General features: G+C 44.9%; 1 protein-coding gene across 1 annotated transcript in view; it reads right to left on the bottom strand.

Annotated features, from left to right (window-relative positions):
* The window catches only part of TGFBR2 (transforming growth factor beta receptor 2), a 92,197-nt gene that overhangs the window by 33,871 nt on the left and 40,937 nt on the right, over positions 1-17,389 (bottom strand). The window contains exon 3 of the mRNA XM_019422855.2: positions 14,639-14,829. Coding sequence (XP_019278400.1) covers positions 14,639-14,829 — 191 coding nt within the window. The remainder of the gene's footprint in view (positions 1-14,638; positions 14,830-17,389) is intronic.

The following is a 17,389-nucleotide window of genomic DNA, read 5'->3' as shown; positions in this document are numbered from 1 at the left end:
TCACCAGGCAACAGAAAGCTCCCAAAACAAAGTAGATCCCGAGCCTGAAAATTTTACATGAAAAGCAGCATAACTGGGTTTTTAAAAGCTCTGGAACCTGATTTTATTTTATTTTATTTTTTTTAATTTTTTTTTAACGTTTATTTATTTTTGAGACAGAGAGAGACAGAGCATGAACGGGGGAGGGGCAGAGAGAGGGAGACACAGAATCCGAAACAGGCTCCAGGCTCTGAGCGGTCAGCACAGAGCCTGACGTGGGGCTCGAACTCATGGACCTCGAGATCATGACCTGAGCCAAAGTTGGCCGCTTAACTGACTGAGCCACCCAGGCGCCCCTGGAACCTGATTTTAGAGCCAGCTTTGTTTCTTTCTGCCTCCTCACCTGCAGAATGAAGACAACCCAGAAATAACCCCACTAGGTTCTTTATAAGACTCACAAGAGATTTCTGTCAATCTCATAAGTATCTGTCAAGCTCTTTAAGTTAGGTAAAAAAAAAAAAAAACATTCGATAAATATGTTTGTATTATTTTGTGATAAACTCTAGCAAAAAAATAATAGTTCTCATTAGTAACATATTTCATAGGTTTCCAACCAGAAAAAAAAAATCCCCATCTGGTAAAGAAGCATTAAAATTTCATTAGGTTTGTGGTTTGACTGCAGTTTTGCCTGGCTTCTCTTTGTATCATGTCCTATGATAATGCTGCTTTTAGAGAACCCATTTCCCCCATGACTATCTGAGCTGTAAGATTCTCTTTCTTGAGAAACTGAAGCAATATACCCTTGTCAGAAATGAGTTTAAGAGAGCGTATGCTGACGAGTTTGAAGTACAATAGCAAAAAGAAGGTGGAAGGCTTATTTAGGGAAGTCAGAAGATAGTCTGGCTGTACTGGGAAAATGGAGGCATGCGCATTTTGGTTTGGATGTTGTCCTCCCAGGGACATAACTCGGTTGAACCATATGTCTAAGGAAGTTGGACCCGGTTACAATAAAGAAAAGGATGGAAGTGAACCAAAAATACGGATGTCTCCTCTTCATTCACTGAATACGTTTCGTGCATGTTCATTCAATATGCAAAGGAAGCATTACTGAACCACAGCACTCTCCAGGCACAGACGCGCCAGGGTCCCCAGAGAACAAGATAAGGGACTGCATAAGAAGCAACACAGATTGCATCTCTTTATTTGTTACATTGCATATCCATACAGCTTTCCTCTGTTTTGCCCCATCACACACACCAAGCCACCATATTTTACAGACACACACACACACACACACACACACACACACTTCCTAACTGAGGAGTTCTAATATCTTACCAGCATTTTCTGTATCCAAAAAAAAAAAAAAAAAATCTGGTGGCATGATACAGAAAGACTCTCTTGGCTCTCTGCGGCTCAAAGCGTGTTCCCAGTTGTACCCCTGAAACTAACATAACACTGTATGTCAACCATACTCAAATAAAACAACGACAACAACAAAGTGTGTCCCCCAGACTAGCAGCCAGGGCAGGCGTCTCCTGGGGACTTATCTGAAATGCAGAATCTCAGGCCTGTCCTAAATTCCTGAATCAGAACCTGCATCTTACAAAGTTCCCTCCTGCTTCATTTACACAGTAGACTTTGAGAAGTGGGGCTTCAGCAAACATGGAATAAGTCTTGGTCCTCTGCCACAGAGAGGTTTCCCTCTCCCATAGCAAATTCGTAAAGGACCTGTTTGCAAAGCCCTCGTAGAACTGTATTCAGTGCTAGCCAGTGAGAAAAGGGTCTCTGAGAATTTACTAGTGAAATCAGCTGCTGCAGGAGATAGGATTCTTCATTCATTGTCTCAGTAAAAAGCAAACAACTAGATTCAGGCAAACAAAAAGAAATCATTCTAATTAAACAAAAGAAGGACAGTGAGCTCACTGGGCACAGACGATTGAATTTAACTTCTAGAATATTGACAGGACTGTTTGACATTCTGGACAGACTCTGAGGATAATTCTTCCTAAAATAATGGAAGATGTCTTCCCTCCAGGCCACGTGGTTGTTTTATTCCGATGACACATATTTCAAAACTAAGCCATTCCCTAGCCCTTGCACCCCTTCTGTGGTCTCCCTTACATTGTTTCCTTCCACCTCTCTCCCCAACAAAAGGGCCTTATTGGTAGTCTAGTTGGGTATGACCACCTCTTCTGGAATATTCTCGAGAGGTAGAGATAAAACCTCTAGTCAAAATGTTATAACAGAGAGACCCCACTCCTCTGTAAATCATTCCATAATCTAATGCCAATAGATCCAGCTGTAGATCTATTAGGATAAAGTCTGAACACTGGGATAGTTTATTATTTATTCTTTATATTAAGCTTATTCTTTGTATTAAATCAAATGTGGCCATTTTTTACTGGTTTTCATGCTGTTCTCTAGAGTAAAAGACGACAAAATGGCTTCTTCTTCTATGGGACAGATGACAGCTCTTAAACTCTTGGTAAGTATGTCACCCATTTCCCTAAATCATTTCTTTTTCAGGTTGAACATCTCCGTTTCCTTCAATTGCTCTTCAAAAGATCTATGTGTCAGGGGGCGCCTGGGTGGCGCAGTCGGTTAAGCGTCCGACTTCAGCCAGGTCACGATCTTGCGGTCCGTGAGTTCGAGCCCCGCGTCAGGTTCTGGGCTGATGGCTCGGAGCCTGGAGCCTGTTTCCGATTCTGTGTCTCCCTCTCTCTCTGCCCCTCCCCCGTTAATGCTCTGTCTCTCTCTGTCCCAAAAATAAATAAAAAAACGTTGAGGAAAAAAAAAAAAAAAAAAAAGATCTATGTGTCAGACTCTAAAGTCGGCCTGCCCAACATATGGCAGGCACCCAATAAATGCCAGGTCCGTTTTCTAAGTGTGAAGTGATGTATTCTCTGAAATCACTCTTGTTATTCATGATTCTCCATGTTTCTCTAGACCCAGCCACAATACTTGGAATGTTATCTGTGTCGCAAAGTTTAACTGGGACTCTCATGCCCCTTCCTACGAGCACAGTTGAAGACTCGTTGGTTAGTTGGTTCTATGGTTTTGTTTTGATGCTCTCGGTCAGATCAGCCTGAATTTAATGTGACCTTAACTCACCTGTAAACCCTGGGGTCTTTATCACATGAACAGATGCCAAGCCAGCTTTTGGCAAGCTACTTTTCTGCAATCAATCGCCTGGACCCATATGCCTGATTTTACATGGATCTGTTAAGTTTCATTATTACTGGCCATCCATCCCAGGCAACTAAAACCCTGATTCTGTTTCTGCCATGGTAGATAGGCACTCCTTCCACCATGCTCATCGTCCTTCCCGTCCCTCCTTGGGATACAGATTCCTGCTACTTCTGTTGCTGTGGCTTTAGGAGGGCAACCAACATTAACAGAGAGCCTAAGTCATGCCGGGCTTTGCCCAAGAAATGATCACCTATCGTATGAATGCCTATTTCTCCCCGGGCAGAGCCTCAACCTGACAGATGTTCTATGGGGCCACATTTTTCTTCGTGTTAGTCTTCCGACCACTTTGGAAAAGCATGTTAATTATTCACACTATCAATCCCCCTTCGGTCACTTGAAACACAACTTGCCCCTTTTTCTGGCTTTTTCCACGTGAACCACAGCTTGTTGCAGTTCCTCCCACCTGAGGGTCTCCACCTCCTCCAAATGTGCACACCTCCCCACCTCCCGCCCCACCTTGTCTTTGCTGGGGCAATGGTACCCCAGTTTTCCATCCTACCTTCCAGTCACACTTCGAGGTTTCAAAGGATACCATACAAGTTCACCAGTTCTAACACCTCGGATGCCTCCACCCAGGAACGCGCTTGGCCTTGTTCGGGAGTAGCTGCTTGTAAGTTACAGAGAGCACGGTATTACCCTGTGTTAGAGAACCCTCCTGTTCCTCAGGGATGTGGTAATACAGGTATTTTGTTTGGTTGTTTTTCTCCTCCTCTAACCTACAAGGCTGCATTTTAGCTACTTCCTGTGGTGGTTGCCATTCTCTAATTGTTACCATTCTTTTCCAGGTTATATGAGGTACATGATGAAAAATAGAAAAATATTTGGCAGAACAAACTGTCTTGAGTTCAGTGGTTCCCAACACTGGCTGCATATTAGAATATCTTAGGGAGTTGTGTTGTTTTTTTTTTTTTTTTAATCCTGATACCAGGACTCAGACCAATTAAGTCTGAAACTACAGGGCTAAGACCCAGTTAATGAGTGGTTTTTAAAGCCTCTCAGGTGTTTCCAAAGTGCAGCCAAAGCAGAGAACGACTTCAGCTGGATGGGAGAAATAGGTATTCTGAATAGGATGGGACCTGGAAAAAGAAGGAATGGAAGGAGTTAATGCCTACATTTAGGATCAATTGGATTTTTTTAAACTGTATTTTTTAAATTTATGTTGAGAGAGACAGAGAACAAGCAGGGGAGGGGCAGAGAGAGAGAGGGAGAGAAAGAATCCCAAGCAGGCTCAGTGCTGTCAGCGTGGAGCCTGATGTGGGGCTTGAACTCACAAACCGTGAGATCATCACGTGAGCCAAAGTCAAGAGTTGAACCCTTAACCAACCGAGCCACCCAGGTGCTCCGGATCAATCGTTCTTGACAATGGAACATGCTATATCCTAATGAGGCAATGTGAGGTACATTTTTTTTTTTTAAGTAAAAACATGAGTTATGTCCTTAAAATGATGAAATGTTACAATGGATGGACCCCACTCCTCTGTAAATCATAACACAATCTAATCCCAATAGATCTAGCTTAGATCTAGGATAAGGTCTAAACACTGGGATATTTAAAAATTTATTCCTCACATGAAGTCAAAGTGGACTTCCTGTACACCCACGTATTGGTTTTCATACTGTTCTCTAAAGCAAAAGATAAAAAAAAAAAAAAAAAAGGTTCGTTCTTAATGAATGTATAATGATTGCTGGTAAATTTGATATTTACATAATTAGCACCATGCAGGAGTGATTTCAGGATCAGAAAAGATTTTACAAAGTCTTGTCAGCCAGATGTCCAACTGGTGGTAAATACAGCCTCTGGAGTTTAGTATGAGCGGAAATGAAAGTCAATTTCATGGTGGTTAGCTAGCTTCCTGGTGTTTTTCCACTGGTGGGGCGCTGAGACACTTGTAAAATAGCCAAAGGGTCTCTGTGGACCCTTTTCACGGTCACCCATCCATGTGTTGTTTGTACAGCACAAGGAGGTGGTCATGGGGGTGATGAGAGACTACAGATGTCCCACCTCATTGGACCAAATGTTTAACTGGTCACTCACATCCAAGTGGATGGGATTCGAGATTCCACTCTGCCATGATTCACAGTGGAATGAGGTTCCATTGTAGATAGATTCACAACCAGCAACCACATCTAACCTCAGAGCATCTTTGTTTACTTTGCTGCTTAGGGGAAAAAAAAAAAAAAAAAAAAATCTACAAAGGCGAGTTGCTTTGCCCGGAGATGCCACAAATACATTCTAAGCTGCACTTGACTGAGTCACAATGCCCTCTGGCATGTACGATCTTTATTATTTCCTTGGCCAGACATAGGCCGTATTCACAGATTCAGAGGATGCTTTCTAACCTAGCTCATTCATAACCAAAGGCTCCTTCAGCACTGAATCATCACCTCAAATAACTGACTTCTCTTCCCAGGAATGAAACCAGTGAGTTTAATCCATAATTTTCTTCCTCTTCTAACAACTCTTCACAACCATATTTCCACACTTAACTTTTTTCTCCTACAATGAGACCAGAAAGTAAATCTGGTTTGCTTCTCCTGCAACAAAAACGCACAGCTGGCGAGCCAGCTATTTTGAGTAGCGACTGCACAGTTCAAAGGCAGCACACCCAGAACTCACGGAGCTGCCAAAGCCCCTTTATTCTTCTCATTTCTTCCACGTGAGAACGAAGAGTTTCCCCAAGAAGCCAGCCCCGTGATGCTGGGACGGAACAAACACAAAGTGGGATTTAAGGGAAAGGGGGCGGTGCTCCCAGGTCCTCTCCGACTCAGAAACCGATACGAGTCAATAAAGTGCACGAGGCATGGGATCGATACACGGAGTGCGTGTGCTGGATGGCGCGAGGCCATGTTATTAAGGTCACAATAGGTCCGGGGGGAACCAGCTGGCTGAGATGTTCTGCTAGCAAGTTAAACACAGACAGGAAACCGCGTGTCTGATACTGTAAAAAAATCATTTGTCTTCCTGCCAGAGTTAGGCTTGCAAACCGAAGAGGCTGTTTTCATTTAAAAGAAATTCTACAATGAGAGAGGAAGGAATGGAACTCTGTGGCTACCGGGAGCCCTGGTCTCTCTTCTCTCAGCCTCTCAGGTTCAAGGGCATGCTAACTGCAAAAGTCTGCACGTAGCTGGCACGTCAGCAATGAGACAACACACTGGGTGGCAGCCTGTATCGGACGGTCTGTTTCTCTGTTTAACCACATCGGTTGAACTCTGAGTCAGAAGTGGTTTCTAGAGTCCTCGTTTCTAAGTTGATGACAAATAATTGATGTGTTTACTGATAGTCCCATCCTGTTTAACAACAACAACAACAAAAATCTCATGTCACCTACAGATAGAGACAGTAGGGAAAGAAGACAACAAAAGTAAAAGGCGGGTTGTGGAATGAAGGTAAACAGAAGATAAATGTGGAATACAGGCAGGCAGGGGTGGTGTCAGTAGCCACATTACTTGCTAGACGCTCAACTCAGTTGGTACTGAAGGGGGGTGTACGAAAAACACGCTCTCCATCGGGGGTTGAAGTCTGTTTCTGTAAATGAAGTGTTACTGGAACACAGCTGCATCCACTTGCTTACAGGCTGTCTCTAGCTGCTTCCACGGCAGGGCTGAGCAGCCGCAGGAGGCAGACTCTGTGGCCCAGAAAGCCAAAAACTATTTCCCAACTGGTCCTTTAGCAAAAAAGTTTGCTGACCTCTGTTCTATATGCTTCAAAGTGTCCATAAGATCAGACACAAACGGGGGCCCAGAGGGGAACGATCTTTCTAAGGCAGAGAGCTGAGAGAAATTTCTCCCGGCTTCCTCCTGAAGATTCCACCACAATGCAGGGAACAGTTTCCCCAACAGCATTCCTTACCGTGAACATATCACCCTGATTTCAGTGCACAAAGCTCCTTGATCATCTGGCTGAATCCAGCGATAAGTAATAGTCAATATTTACAGACAACGTTTATTGAAGACTTGCTCTGATCCAGGTACTATTCTAAGTCCCCTAAGTGAATGAAGTCATTTATCCTCACACTTATCCTGGGCATAGGAAACACTATTTCTATCCCTATTTTTCAGAGGGGAACGCCGAGGCGAAGTAGTCCACTCAAGGGACAGTTTATAAGTCGCTTAGTTGGGATGTAAACTCGGATCATCTTACTGGGGGGAACCATGAGCTTCTCAAGAGATGGGCATCCTGCTGGCCATTCTTTACGTGATAAACGTTTCTCACAAACCCATGAACAGTGGAAGCCTGAGGTTGTACTTCTTGCCAAGGACTTGCTGAATGGTGACTGTGTATTGCGGTTCAGTGACCAGTCATGTGCCCACAGAACAGGCAGCCCCTTATGTGAAGGGTGCAAACTTCCACGGGTGTAAGCCTGATTTAAAAAGCATACACGACCCACCCCACCCCCAACCAGACCTGACTGTGGAAGGGTGAGGGCACTCCCTGAAGAAGAGACGAGATTCTCTGATTCTCTGTGGGTAAAAGCTGGAGAACCAACGGTGGGATCTTGGGAAATGCATGCTACTCTCTGGAGACCCATTTCTTTGGGAGTAAAATGAAAAGTGTAGATAAGCTTCTTTCATGGGACTCATTTCAGCCTAAAAAAAATGTGACTCAAAAAAAATAGGAGAGGACAAGCACTGGCAAGGAAGGAGAGAAAAGGAAAATGTTGGGACTGCTGGTGGGAAGGTAGCAGCCACTATGGAAAACAGTACGGTGGTTCCTCAAAAAATTAAAAATAGAAATACCATACTATCCAGCAACCTGACTTTGGGGTAAATAACCCAAGGAAATAAAAACAGGCTCTCAAAGACATATCTATACTCCCATATTCACTGCAGGATAAATCCATAATGGCTGAGATATAGAAATAACCTGAGTGTTCATTAATGAGTGACTCAATAAAGAAGATGTGGAATATATCCATATACAGCCATAAGAAGAGAATTCTGCCATTCACAACAACATGGATGGACCTTGAAGGCATTAAGCTAAGTGAAAAAAAAAAGAAAAAAAAGCCAGGCAGAGAAAGACAAATACCGCATGTCATCACTTCTTATGTGGACTCTTAAAAAAAAAAAGTCAAGGGGCGCCTGGGTGGCTTGGTCGGTTAAGCGTTCGACTTCGGCTCAGGTCATGATCTCACGGTCCGTGAGTTCGAGCCCCGCGGCGGGCTCTGTGCTGACAGCTCGGAGCCTGGAGCCTGTTTCGGATTCTGTGTCTCCCTCTCTCTCTGCCCCTCCCCTGTTCATGCTCTGTCTCTCTCTGTCTCAAAAATAAATAAACGTTAAAAAAAAAAAAAATTTAAAAAAAAAAAAAGTCAAACTCATAAACAGTAGAAAAGTGGTTGCCAGGGCCTGGAGGGTCAGAGAAATGGAGAGAGGTTGATAAAAGGGTACACATTTTCAGCTACAAAGTGAGTAAGGTCAGAGGATCTAATGTAAAACACAGTGAGTAGAGTTGAAAATGCGGTCTTGAATAATCGGAACTTGCAAGTAGCGTTTAAATGTTCTCACATACACACAAATAGGTGGGGTGATGGATGTGTTTAACTAGATGAGAGGAATCCTTTCATAATGTATGTGTCTATTCTAAATGTCTTACAGTTGTATTTGTCTATAATGCCTCAGTAAAGCTGAAAAAAAAAATGATGGCAGAAAAAAAAAATAGGACTCTGGGAAACAAGACAACATCCCTGCAAGTGGACAAGTTAGCCCACGTGGCCAACCGACAGTAGACTCTCAACCTGAGGCAGTGATCACGGCTGCTATTGTTCTAACTGTTCTATGAATTACCACGGCCTGGGCCTCGGACAAGGCTTCTTCAGCTTTCTGGCTCTTCAGTTAAGGAAGGCGTTGGGTCTCTGGCCTTAAAACCAAACTTTTCAAAGTTCACGACTTGAGTTTAATGCTAATTCCCTTTCCTGCAGAGCCCATTTCTAGAATGAGCAGCTCAGCTCCAAGTCAAGAGGAAAGGTGGGATGGCCAGGAGCCCAGTCACCTGGGAGCAGGAAGTTCCTATAAGTCACTTTCTTGTTTTTCACGTACCCAACTCTGGCAGATGACCATAACAAACAACTGAAGAACAAACTGATTCAGGCAAACTCTTTGTAACGTTACTCTATTACTTGTCCAGGGCTCCCCGGGGCTATTAAACATCTCCTCTGTAGACCCAATTGAGAACAACGTCTTAAAAGCATTCCTAAATGTCTTCTTGCTTTGGGAAGTATTAGGGGACAAATCCCGCAGACAAATTAGCATAAACATTATCATGCAAACGAAAGAAATGTTACCTAAAAGGAGCCTGATATCTACATGCAGACGCTAGCACAAAGTCTGTACACTTGATGTACAAGACATCAGGTGTGTAAGAAGGTGTATCAAGAAATGAACTCTGGGGAGCCTGGATGGCTCAGTCGGTTGAGCATCCGACTTCAGCTCAGGTCACGATCTCGCGGTCCGTGAATTCGAGCCCCGCATCAGGCTCTGGGCTGATGGCCCAGAGCCTGGAGCCTGCTTCCGGTTCTGTGTCTCCCTCTCTCTCTGCCCCTCCCCCATTCATGCTCTGTCTCTCTCTGTCTCAAAAATAAATAAATGTTAAAAAAAAAAATTAAAAAAAAAAAAAGAAATGAACTTTACCATCACTGTTGAAAAACACTCACATTTCCCTGGGGAGTTCCGTTACGCGATTCATGAATGGACCGAGTACAGTATATTTAGCTCATTTCCAAAGAACCAGGTTTAAGACCAAATGCACTCCTCTTGGGTTGATTAGCTCAGCAAGTTGCCAGCATGAACTTAACGAGACCCATCTCCGGTGCCGTGCCTAGCTGGGTGAGTTCACACCAGTGCTTTTCACACTTCAGCGTGCAAACAAATCACCAAGGACACGGTTCCAGGGCAGATGCTGATGCAATAGGTCCCGCAGGCTGTGTACATCTAGCAAGCTCCCTGGTAATGCTGGTGTGCCAACACTCCGTGTATGAAAGGTTTCCACCATGCAGGAGAGCTGTGCTCCTTGGCACGGGGTTCTCCTTTCCCAGGGAGGAAGGAGTAAAACAGAAGGTACCTACTGTGCGCTGGCTACTGAGCTGGGCCCTCCCGGCACCACCTGTAACTCCCAGCCACCCCAGGCCACAGGCCCCCCCACTATCAGCACTAGGCGGTCAACAGTGGCGGGCCATTCAGTGAGACGGGCACGTGGCCCCAAGCAAGCGTTCAGCTGGAAAAAAGAAGAGGGGGTGAATCCCTGTAGCAAGGACAGAGTGTGATTACCCTCATCACTAATCTGAAAGGCACTTGTGAGTCTTCCTAGTTTTATTTAGCTGCCTCCTGCTGTGATTCTGAGTCAAAACAGGAACAACGTGCCTAATTTGTAATATTATCCTGCGATGTCAGGGCTGTGGTTAGCTTTGAGATTAGAAATCCTAGACCCAATACGCTCCCCTTCCTCTGTGAAGGCATGCGGATGATGAGGCTCAGAGTCCAGCAAAGCAAGCCCCCCCGTGTATGCGAGAGGGGTCTCAATGCTCTGCCGGCATGCCATGGTCAAAACCCGACCGCACGACCTCAGTGCCGGAGGAGACCTAGGCACCGCACAGTCCTGGCCCATGTCTTAACCAAAAGTGCCAAATCCTGTACAAAAAGCCCAGCGAACTCCAGCAGCGAGGAGTGACTCCCCACGCTGTACTGGGCACTGACGTAAGGGCTCCGCACGCACGCATCTATTCAATTCTGACAACATCACAACACCGCCCCAGCCCCCAACCCTGCCCTTTAATTTCCATTTCATACCCAAGAGGACTGAAGCAGGGAGACATCAGGTAACTGGCCCAAGGTGGCAAAGCTCATAAGTAGTAGAACAGGCCATGGATGCAGGGAACCCACCTCGGGCTCCCACTCTTAACCAATTACACTACACTGTTTCTCTTTCCTAAAACAGCAAAAAAATCATCTCCTTGCTCTGAGCGCTGCAAATTGAGTGTCCTCACTGCGCTTGGAAACCGTTTATGGAATGAATAAAGCCGAGTGGTTGCGTTTGATTCTTAAAGGTTCAGTGGGAGATCGATCACCGCATAATGTCTCTGCAAAGTGGATGTGTCCTCTGCAAGTGAACAGGACAGCTGTTTGCTCAGGGTTCCCTCCTCCCACATTCTATGCTCGGTCCTGGAGCCTCACAGGTCTCCTCTGACTAGCAGCTGTCACGAGGCCATCAAGAAGGACTAACACAACCACCCGCTCTTCTAGCTGGAATCTTCGGTCTGGGGGAGTCCAGGGGCGGACTGGGACTTCTCGGAATTCTACACAACACCTTTTAGCAAGAGAGAATCTTTCAGAGACAGGATTCATTCTCGCTGAATGTCAGCTATCACGGCTAATAGCCCTGGAAATAAGATCTGCATTTCAAAGGAAAACCATGTGGCTTACCTTTTGCCCTTAAATATTTAAGAACAATGGAAGATGTGAGTAATTATCACTCACAGCGTTTGCAGATCAGAAATCTGGCAACAAGAACAGAGCACCGTACGAATAAAAATACAGCATAAAACACTTGATAGTGTTTGTGTTTGACATCTTATTTGACGTGGAATGGAGAAATAAAAATTGCTTCAAGACATTTCATTCCTCAGCATAAGAAAGAGATGGTGGCAGTAAGAAGGGATGTGGATCCCCAAATGTTGCTAATTATGTGGCGTTTTACATGGAGGAATTATCCCACTGCAGAGAAGGGAGATGCCTAAAAGGCAAACACTCCCTGGAGCATTTTTAAGAGACTTTGAAGTCATCCAGACAATCCAGTCATCAGCTGTGCTGGATTTCCTGAGTTGTAAATGAGAAACTGCCTTTATGCTGATTATCTTACCTCATAAGGAAAGAAATAGTCTGATAACGAATAAGAGGGAAAGTACAGACATGGGCCCATGATGATCACCTGAGTCGAAATATACTGCAAACTGAAGTCATTAATATCTTCTTCTTTTTTTTTTTTTAAGAAGAATTTTGGCCCCTCTTTTTTTTTTTAATGTTTATTTATTTTTGAGAGAGAGAGAGAGACAGAGAGAATGAGAACACAGGCTGGGGTGGGGCAGAGACAGAGAGGGAGACAGAGGATCCAAAGCAGCCTCTGGGCTGTCAGTGCAGAGTCGGATGTGGGGCTCCAACCCATGAACTGTGAGATCATGACCTGGGCCAAAGTTAGATACCTAACTGACTGAGCCACCTAGGCGCCCCTGAAGTCATTAATATCTTAAAAGCTTATAGTAATACAACTATATATTCAACTTTGAGGCCATTTACTAACTTTTGTCCCTTCTGGACAGAATAAACTCTTCCACTGTGGATAAACCAGTTTGCAAAAGGAGAGAAAAGTTTCATCGATGGCAATAAACTTGTTTGGATATTCTACTATTAGAGATTAATCCCTTAACCTTAGACTGGGAGTTCTTTGAAAAGGTGAACTACTTGGGGAAGGTTAATGTGTTAAGTCAGTATATCAGGTGTTACCACGCTTTAGTGTGATTTAACACAGTTATATCTTCCCACCTAACTCAAATTACACAAGAAAAATGAGACAAACGGATTATAGGATGAGAAAATAGGAGGGAGGGGTGATTTTCGAAAGTGTTGTGCTGACAAGATGAACGTGTCTGACTCTGTACAGAGAATCTGGAATAGGTAAGGGGTTAGACAAGAAGAGGGCAACGGGAGGAGGCGAAAGACAAAGAGAGAGAAAAAGGTGGGTCAGCAGTGCTCATGAGCACCATACACAAAGCATGAGACCTCGTTTTCCATCGCTGGGGTATACATAGCAGCAGGGATGCTGCGTAAACCCACAACTTGTGTTCTAAAAGGATTTTTTGGGGCGCCTGGGTGGCGCAGTCGGTTGGGCGTCCGACTTCAGCCAGGTCACCATCTCGCGGTCCGTGAGTTCGAGCCCCGCGTCAGGCTCTGGGCTGATGGCTCAGAGCCTGGAGCCTGTTTCCGATTCTGTGTCTCCCTCTCTCTCTGCCCCTCCCCCGTTCATGCTCTGTCTCTCTCTGTCCCAAAAATAAATAAATGTTGAAAAAAAAAATTAAAAAAATAAATAAATAAAATAAAAAATAAAAAAATAAAAGGATTTTTTATTGAATCAGACCTCCTTGGGGCTGAAATCTATCTTACAGAAATATTAGCACAAATGTACAAGACGTTTTTGCAACAATATTCAATGTAGGATTAAGTGGAAAAATGGAGACAGCTAAATAATCCACCAACAGGGAATGGTTAAATCAGTCATAGAAGATAATCCACGTTATGGAACTTCTAGACAATAATTAAAAGGCATGCAGTATATCCATATGTATTGTCTTATTTAAAAGGAGAAGTAAGGGGGCTGGGTGAAAAAATACTGTCAAATAATATTTATAGTATGATCAACTATTTGCACTGAAAGGTGAATGAGGGTATGGGATGGATAGTTGGATGGATGGATGGATGGATGGATGGACGGACAGACAGATGCATGGATTGAAGGAAGGAAGGAAGAGAGAGGGGGAGGAAATAGGGAAACAGAGGGGATAAGGAAGGATAATATGAATGGATGACAGAGACAAGTATGCATCCAACAAACTATTCATGTTGATTATCTACTGGGTTGGGAGTGAGGAGAGGAAACTTACGGACTTCCATTTGAAATTTTTACAGGCTGTGGATTGTCTGAATTTTTGATAAGGAACACATACTATTTTTGTGGTTAAAAATCACTGAATAGTGGTTTAAACTGAAGGAATAGTGTGTGCTCTCTTTTTAAGCTGAGTGAATGTTGAACTTCAAAGATGGAGGCAAGACTCTAATCTCATCTTTCCCTATAAACCCTGGGTCGTTATTTTCTGTCTGCATTTCAGCTCTCCTCAGAGACGGGGCATTAGTAAGCACCCTTCAGACAAATCCTGAGAACAGGTACGCAAAACTTCTTGTCTTAATTCAAAGTAAGTCTTCAAAGTAAGACAGCCTCCTCCAATCTCTAGACCAGTAGTTCTCATATTTCAGCGGCATCAGAATCACCTGGGGGGCTTATTCAAACACAGATCGCGGGGCCTGCACCCAGCGTTTCTACTTCCATAGTCTGGGGTGGGGACCCGGAATCTGCGTCGCTGACAGGTTTTCAGGTGATGCCGCCGCGGCTGCTCCAGGGACCGCACGGAGAGCCACTGCTGTCGGGGAAGAAACTGGTTGCAGGCCAAGAAGAATGTGGGCCCTATGAGCCAGACTGGCTCTGGGCCAGGACCAGCCCTGTTACTCCTTAAGCACCTCGTCCCGCCAGGTGCCTGGTTCCTAATCCACAGAGCGTAAGCTCCCTGTCTAGTCCCAGAAGGATGGAGCCTGAGACTCTGGACACAGAGGAAGCGGGGCTCCAGACACTCAGGGGAAGAAGACTCACCTTCTGAGAAGATGATGTAGTCATTGCATTCATCGGTGCTGCAGGAACACATAAAGAAAGTCTCGCCCAACACCTTTTTTTCCTTCATAATACACTTGGGAGAAGCAGAGTCTTCAAGAGCAATTCCATGGTAGGTAACCTTGGGGTCATGGCAAAGCGTCTCTAGGGTTATGTTCTCATCGTTCTTTCTCCTAGGGTGCAAAGGAGAGAAAAAAGAGGACGGATAAATACGGTCTTCTGGGCACAAAAGCAATCTGGCCTGTGTTGCCTTCACAAAGTTGTTCTAACAATGGCAGCTGGTTCCTGTTCTCCAGCATTAACAGGCTGTCCTCCAGTCCCCTGTGCTTTTTCTACTCATTTTGGTTTTTCCATTGCGTAGTCTCAAAACCCATTTATGTCCGTAAACACGAAGGCTTTCCTTGGAGGCTGTTCTGCTGGAGAATTGTACACATTATGTCTTAATTAAATCAGTAGAAAGGAAGGCACGGTAAACGGAAGATTGCTAGGGACTCAGGATTAAACATTCCATCCTGAATGCACCACCGGGCTCATGCCGTATCCCCAGTTTATCTGGCAGGATGAGGGTCATGTCTAGCTTCTACAATGTTCTCACTGGGCCCCAGAGCACTATGAGCGAGGGCGTGTTCCATGTCAGCTGATTGCTGGGCTGAGCAAACGGAACAAACTTCCTAGAGGAAGGACTGGCAGTTTCCCGACTCACAGAAAGGGACAGAAGAGGGGGAAAAAAAAAAAAAAGAAAACACACGGGAAAGAATTGCAAGGTGTTCTTCATGTACAGTTCGGTGAAAGAGTTTATGCTGTCTTAAACAAATTACTTCTACATTTAGTATCCCTTCACATCACATATTTGAAGCCTAACTCAGCGAAGGGCTCAGAGAATCTCCCACGTGGCATTTTACTTAGGCCCTAGAAAATGCTCAGCTGGCTGTATGTGTACATTACATTTAAAAGTGACATGATTAGGGGCGCCTGGGTGGCTTGGTCGGTTGGGCGTCCGACTTCAGCTCAGGTCATGATCTCACGGTCCGTGAGTTCGAGCCCCGCGTCGGGCTCTGTGCTGACAGCTCAGAGCCTGGAGCCTGCTTCCAATTCTGTGTCTCCCTCTCTCTCTGCTCCTCCCCAGTTCATTCTCTGTCTCTCTCTGTCTCAAAAATAAATAAACGTTAAAAAAAATTTAAAAAAAATTAAAAAAAATGAAAGTGACATGATTAATGTCCACTGTTATAATTGCAAAAGCCAAAATAAAACTCTGGCATCCTTGAAAATGTGCATCATTCTCTGCCTGTTTCAATCTGCTCCTCATAAAGTTGCCATCTTGGAGGACTCTGTCCAACACCAAGGTTGGTTTGACCTCTTTCCTCCCATCTCTGACCTCTTCAGATGCAAAATACGTGTGGTCTTGAAAGGTAGTCTCTATATCTGGAGCGGGGGTTGTCTAGGGAAGGGTCTAGGGAAGGCCTCAATGACCATCAATTTGCAAATATAATCTCTCGTGGGAAGGATTCTGAATGCGTGCGACTGAGTGCACACGCGTGCCCACATGCCCACACACACTCACCAGCTGCTCCCCTCCCGGCAACAAGCTCACTGCTTGCAGCAAGGCAAATGGGAGGCAGGTTGGAAGCAAGAAGCAGCTGAGGTACAGCCCTCACCTGGAAAACAGGTAGGCCATGTCCACAGGGGAAGAGCAACTTTAACAGTACCACCGCTAGGGTGTTAAATTCCAGGACACTAATGGGCAATATGTCAACAAGGATAAGAAGAGCAGAAGTAAGGGTACAGATAGAACGGTCCAACCAGGAATACAGACAGCTTGTCTGGCATCCACGCAACCTAGGGTTGGCTCCCGCAAAGGCAAACGGGCCCTTGGCCAGAGAGCTCAAGGGTTCTGGAACTAACACTCCAGCAGGCACAAGAGAAGCACGCCCTTGCTGAGCAGGTCCCTCCTGGTAAAGGAAATGCCACAGTCGGAATCCTTACTCTAGGGTGGCTAGCAGGGAACAAAGTGAAACCCAACTTGGCATGATCACACAACGAACCATGCATATTTAAAAAACCCACTTATCCTTCACCCCAAAGCTACTGAAAGTCTTGGCAAAAATGGCAGGCATGAAGCAAGAGCACCTCCCTCCCTGCCCCCACCGCGAGGGGGTGTGTGTGTTGTGTGCGTGCCCAGAGATGGTTGCTTTTTGGTTCGGGTAACAAACTGAAGGCTGAGTCTGCTGTGCCCCCCAAGTAAAAGTATGGTGTCTCTTCCTTGTGAAGCTTCTAGAGCCCAAGGAATGGAATGAGGAAGGAACTGTGGGCCGTGAAGGGAAGCTGCTGTATAATCCCTGGGCAGCTCTCTGAGCCTCTTGCCTGCCATCTCCTCGCTGCTTAGAGAACTAAAATTGCAGAGAGGAAATTCAATTAGAATACTTGAGTCTGGGGAAAGTCCTTAACTGCTTTCTCCACTCACTCCTGTAACAGTGCTCCCTGGCAGGCAAAGCCAACTCTGAAAAACATCTTTAGATACAGTTGAGCATAGGAAGGGAGAATACGATGGAATAAATACAGACTTCTTTGTGCTGAAACATTTGCTCTGAGCCATTAAAGGGGTTTGTCAACATCCACTCAAAAAAAGAAACACAATAATGAAATTAACTTTGGGTCCAAATTATTTTTATCCTTGGCAAGAACGTACGCGTCTGACACGGTATGGGGGCGCAGCTGACATCAGTTAAATGAACA

This window comes from Panthera pardus, unplaced genomic scaffold, assembly GCF_024362965.1.
Source record: "Panthera pardus isolate Hobbes unplaced genomic scaffold, ASM2436296v1 HiC_scaffold_16, whole genome shotgun sequence".
NCBI lineage: Eukaryota > Metazoa > Chordata > Mammalia > Carnivora > Felidae > Panthera > Panthera pardus.
Note: the sequence above shows the minus strand (reverse complement) of the source record. Positions and strands in the feature narration are given on the sequence as shown.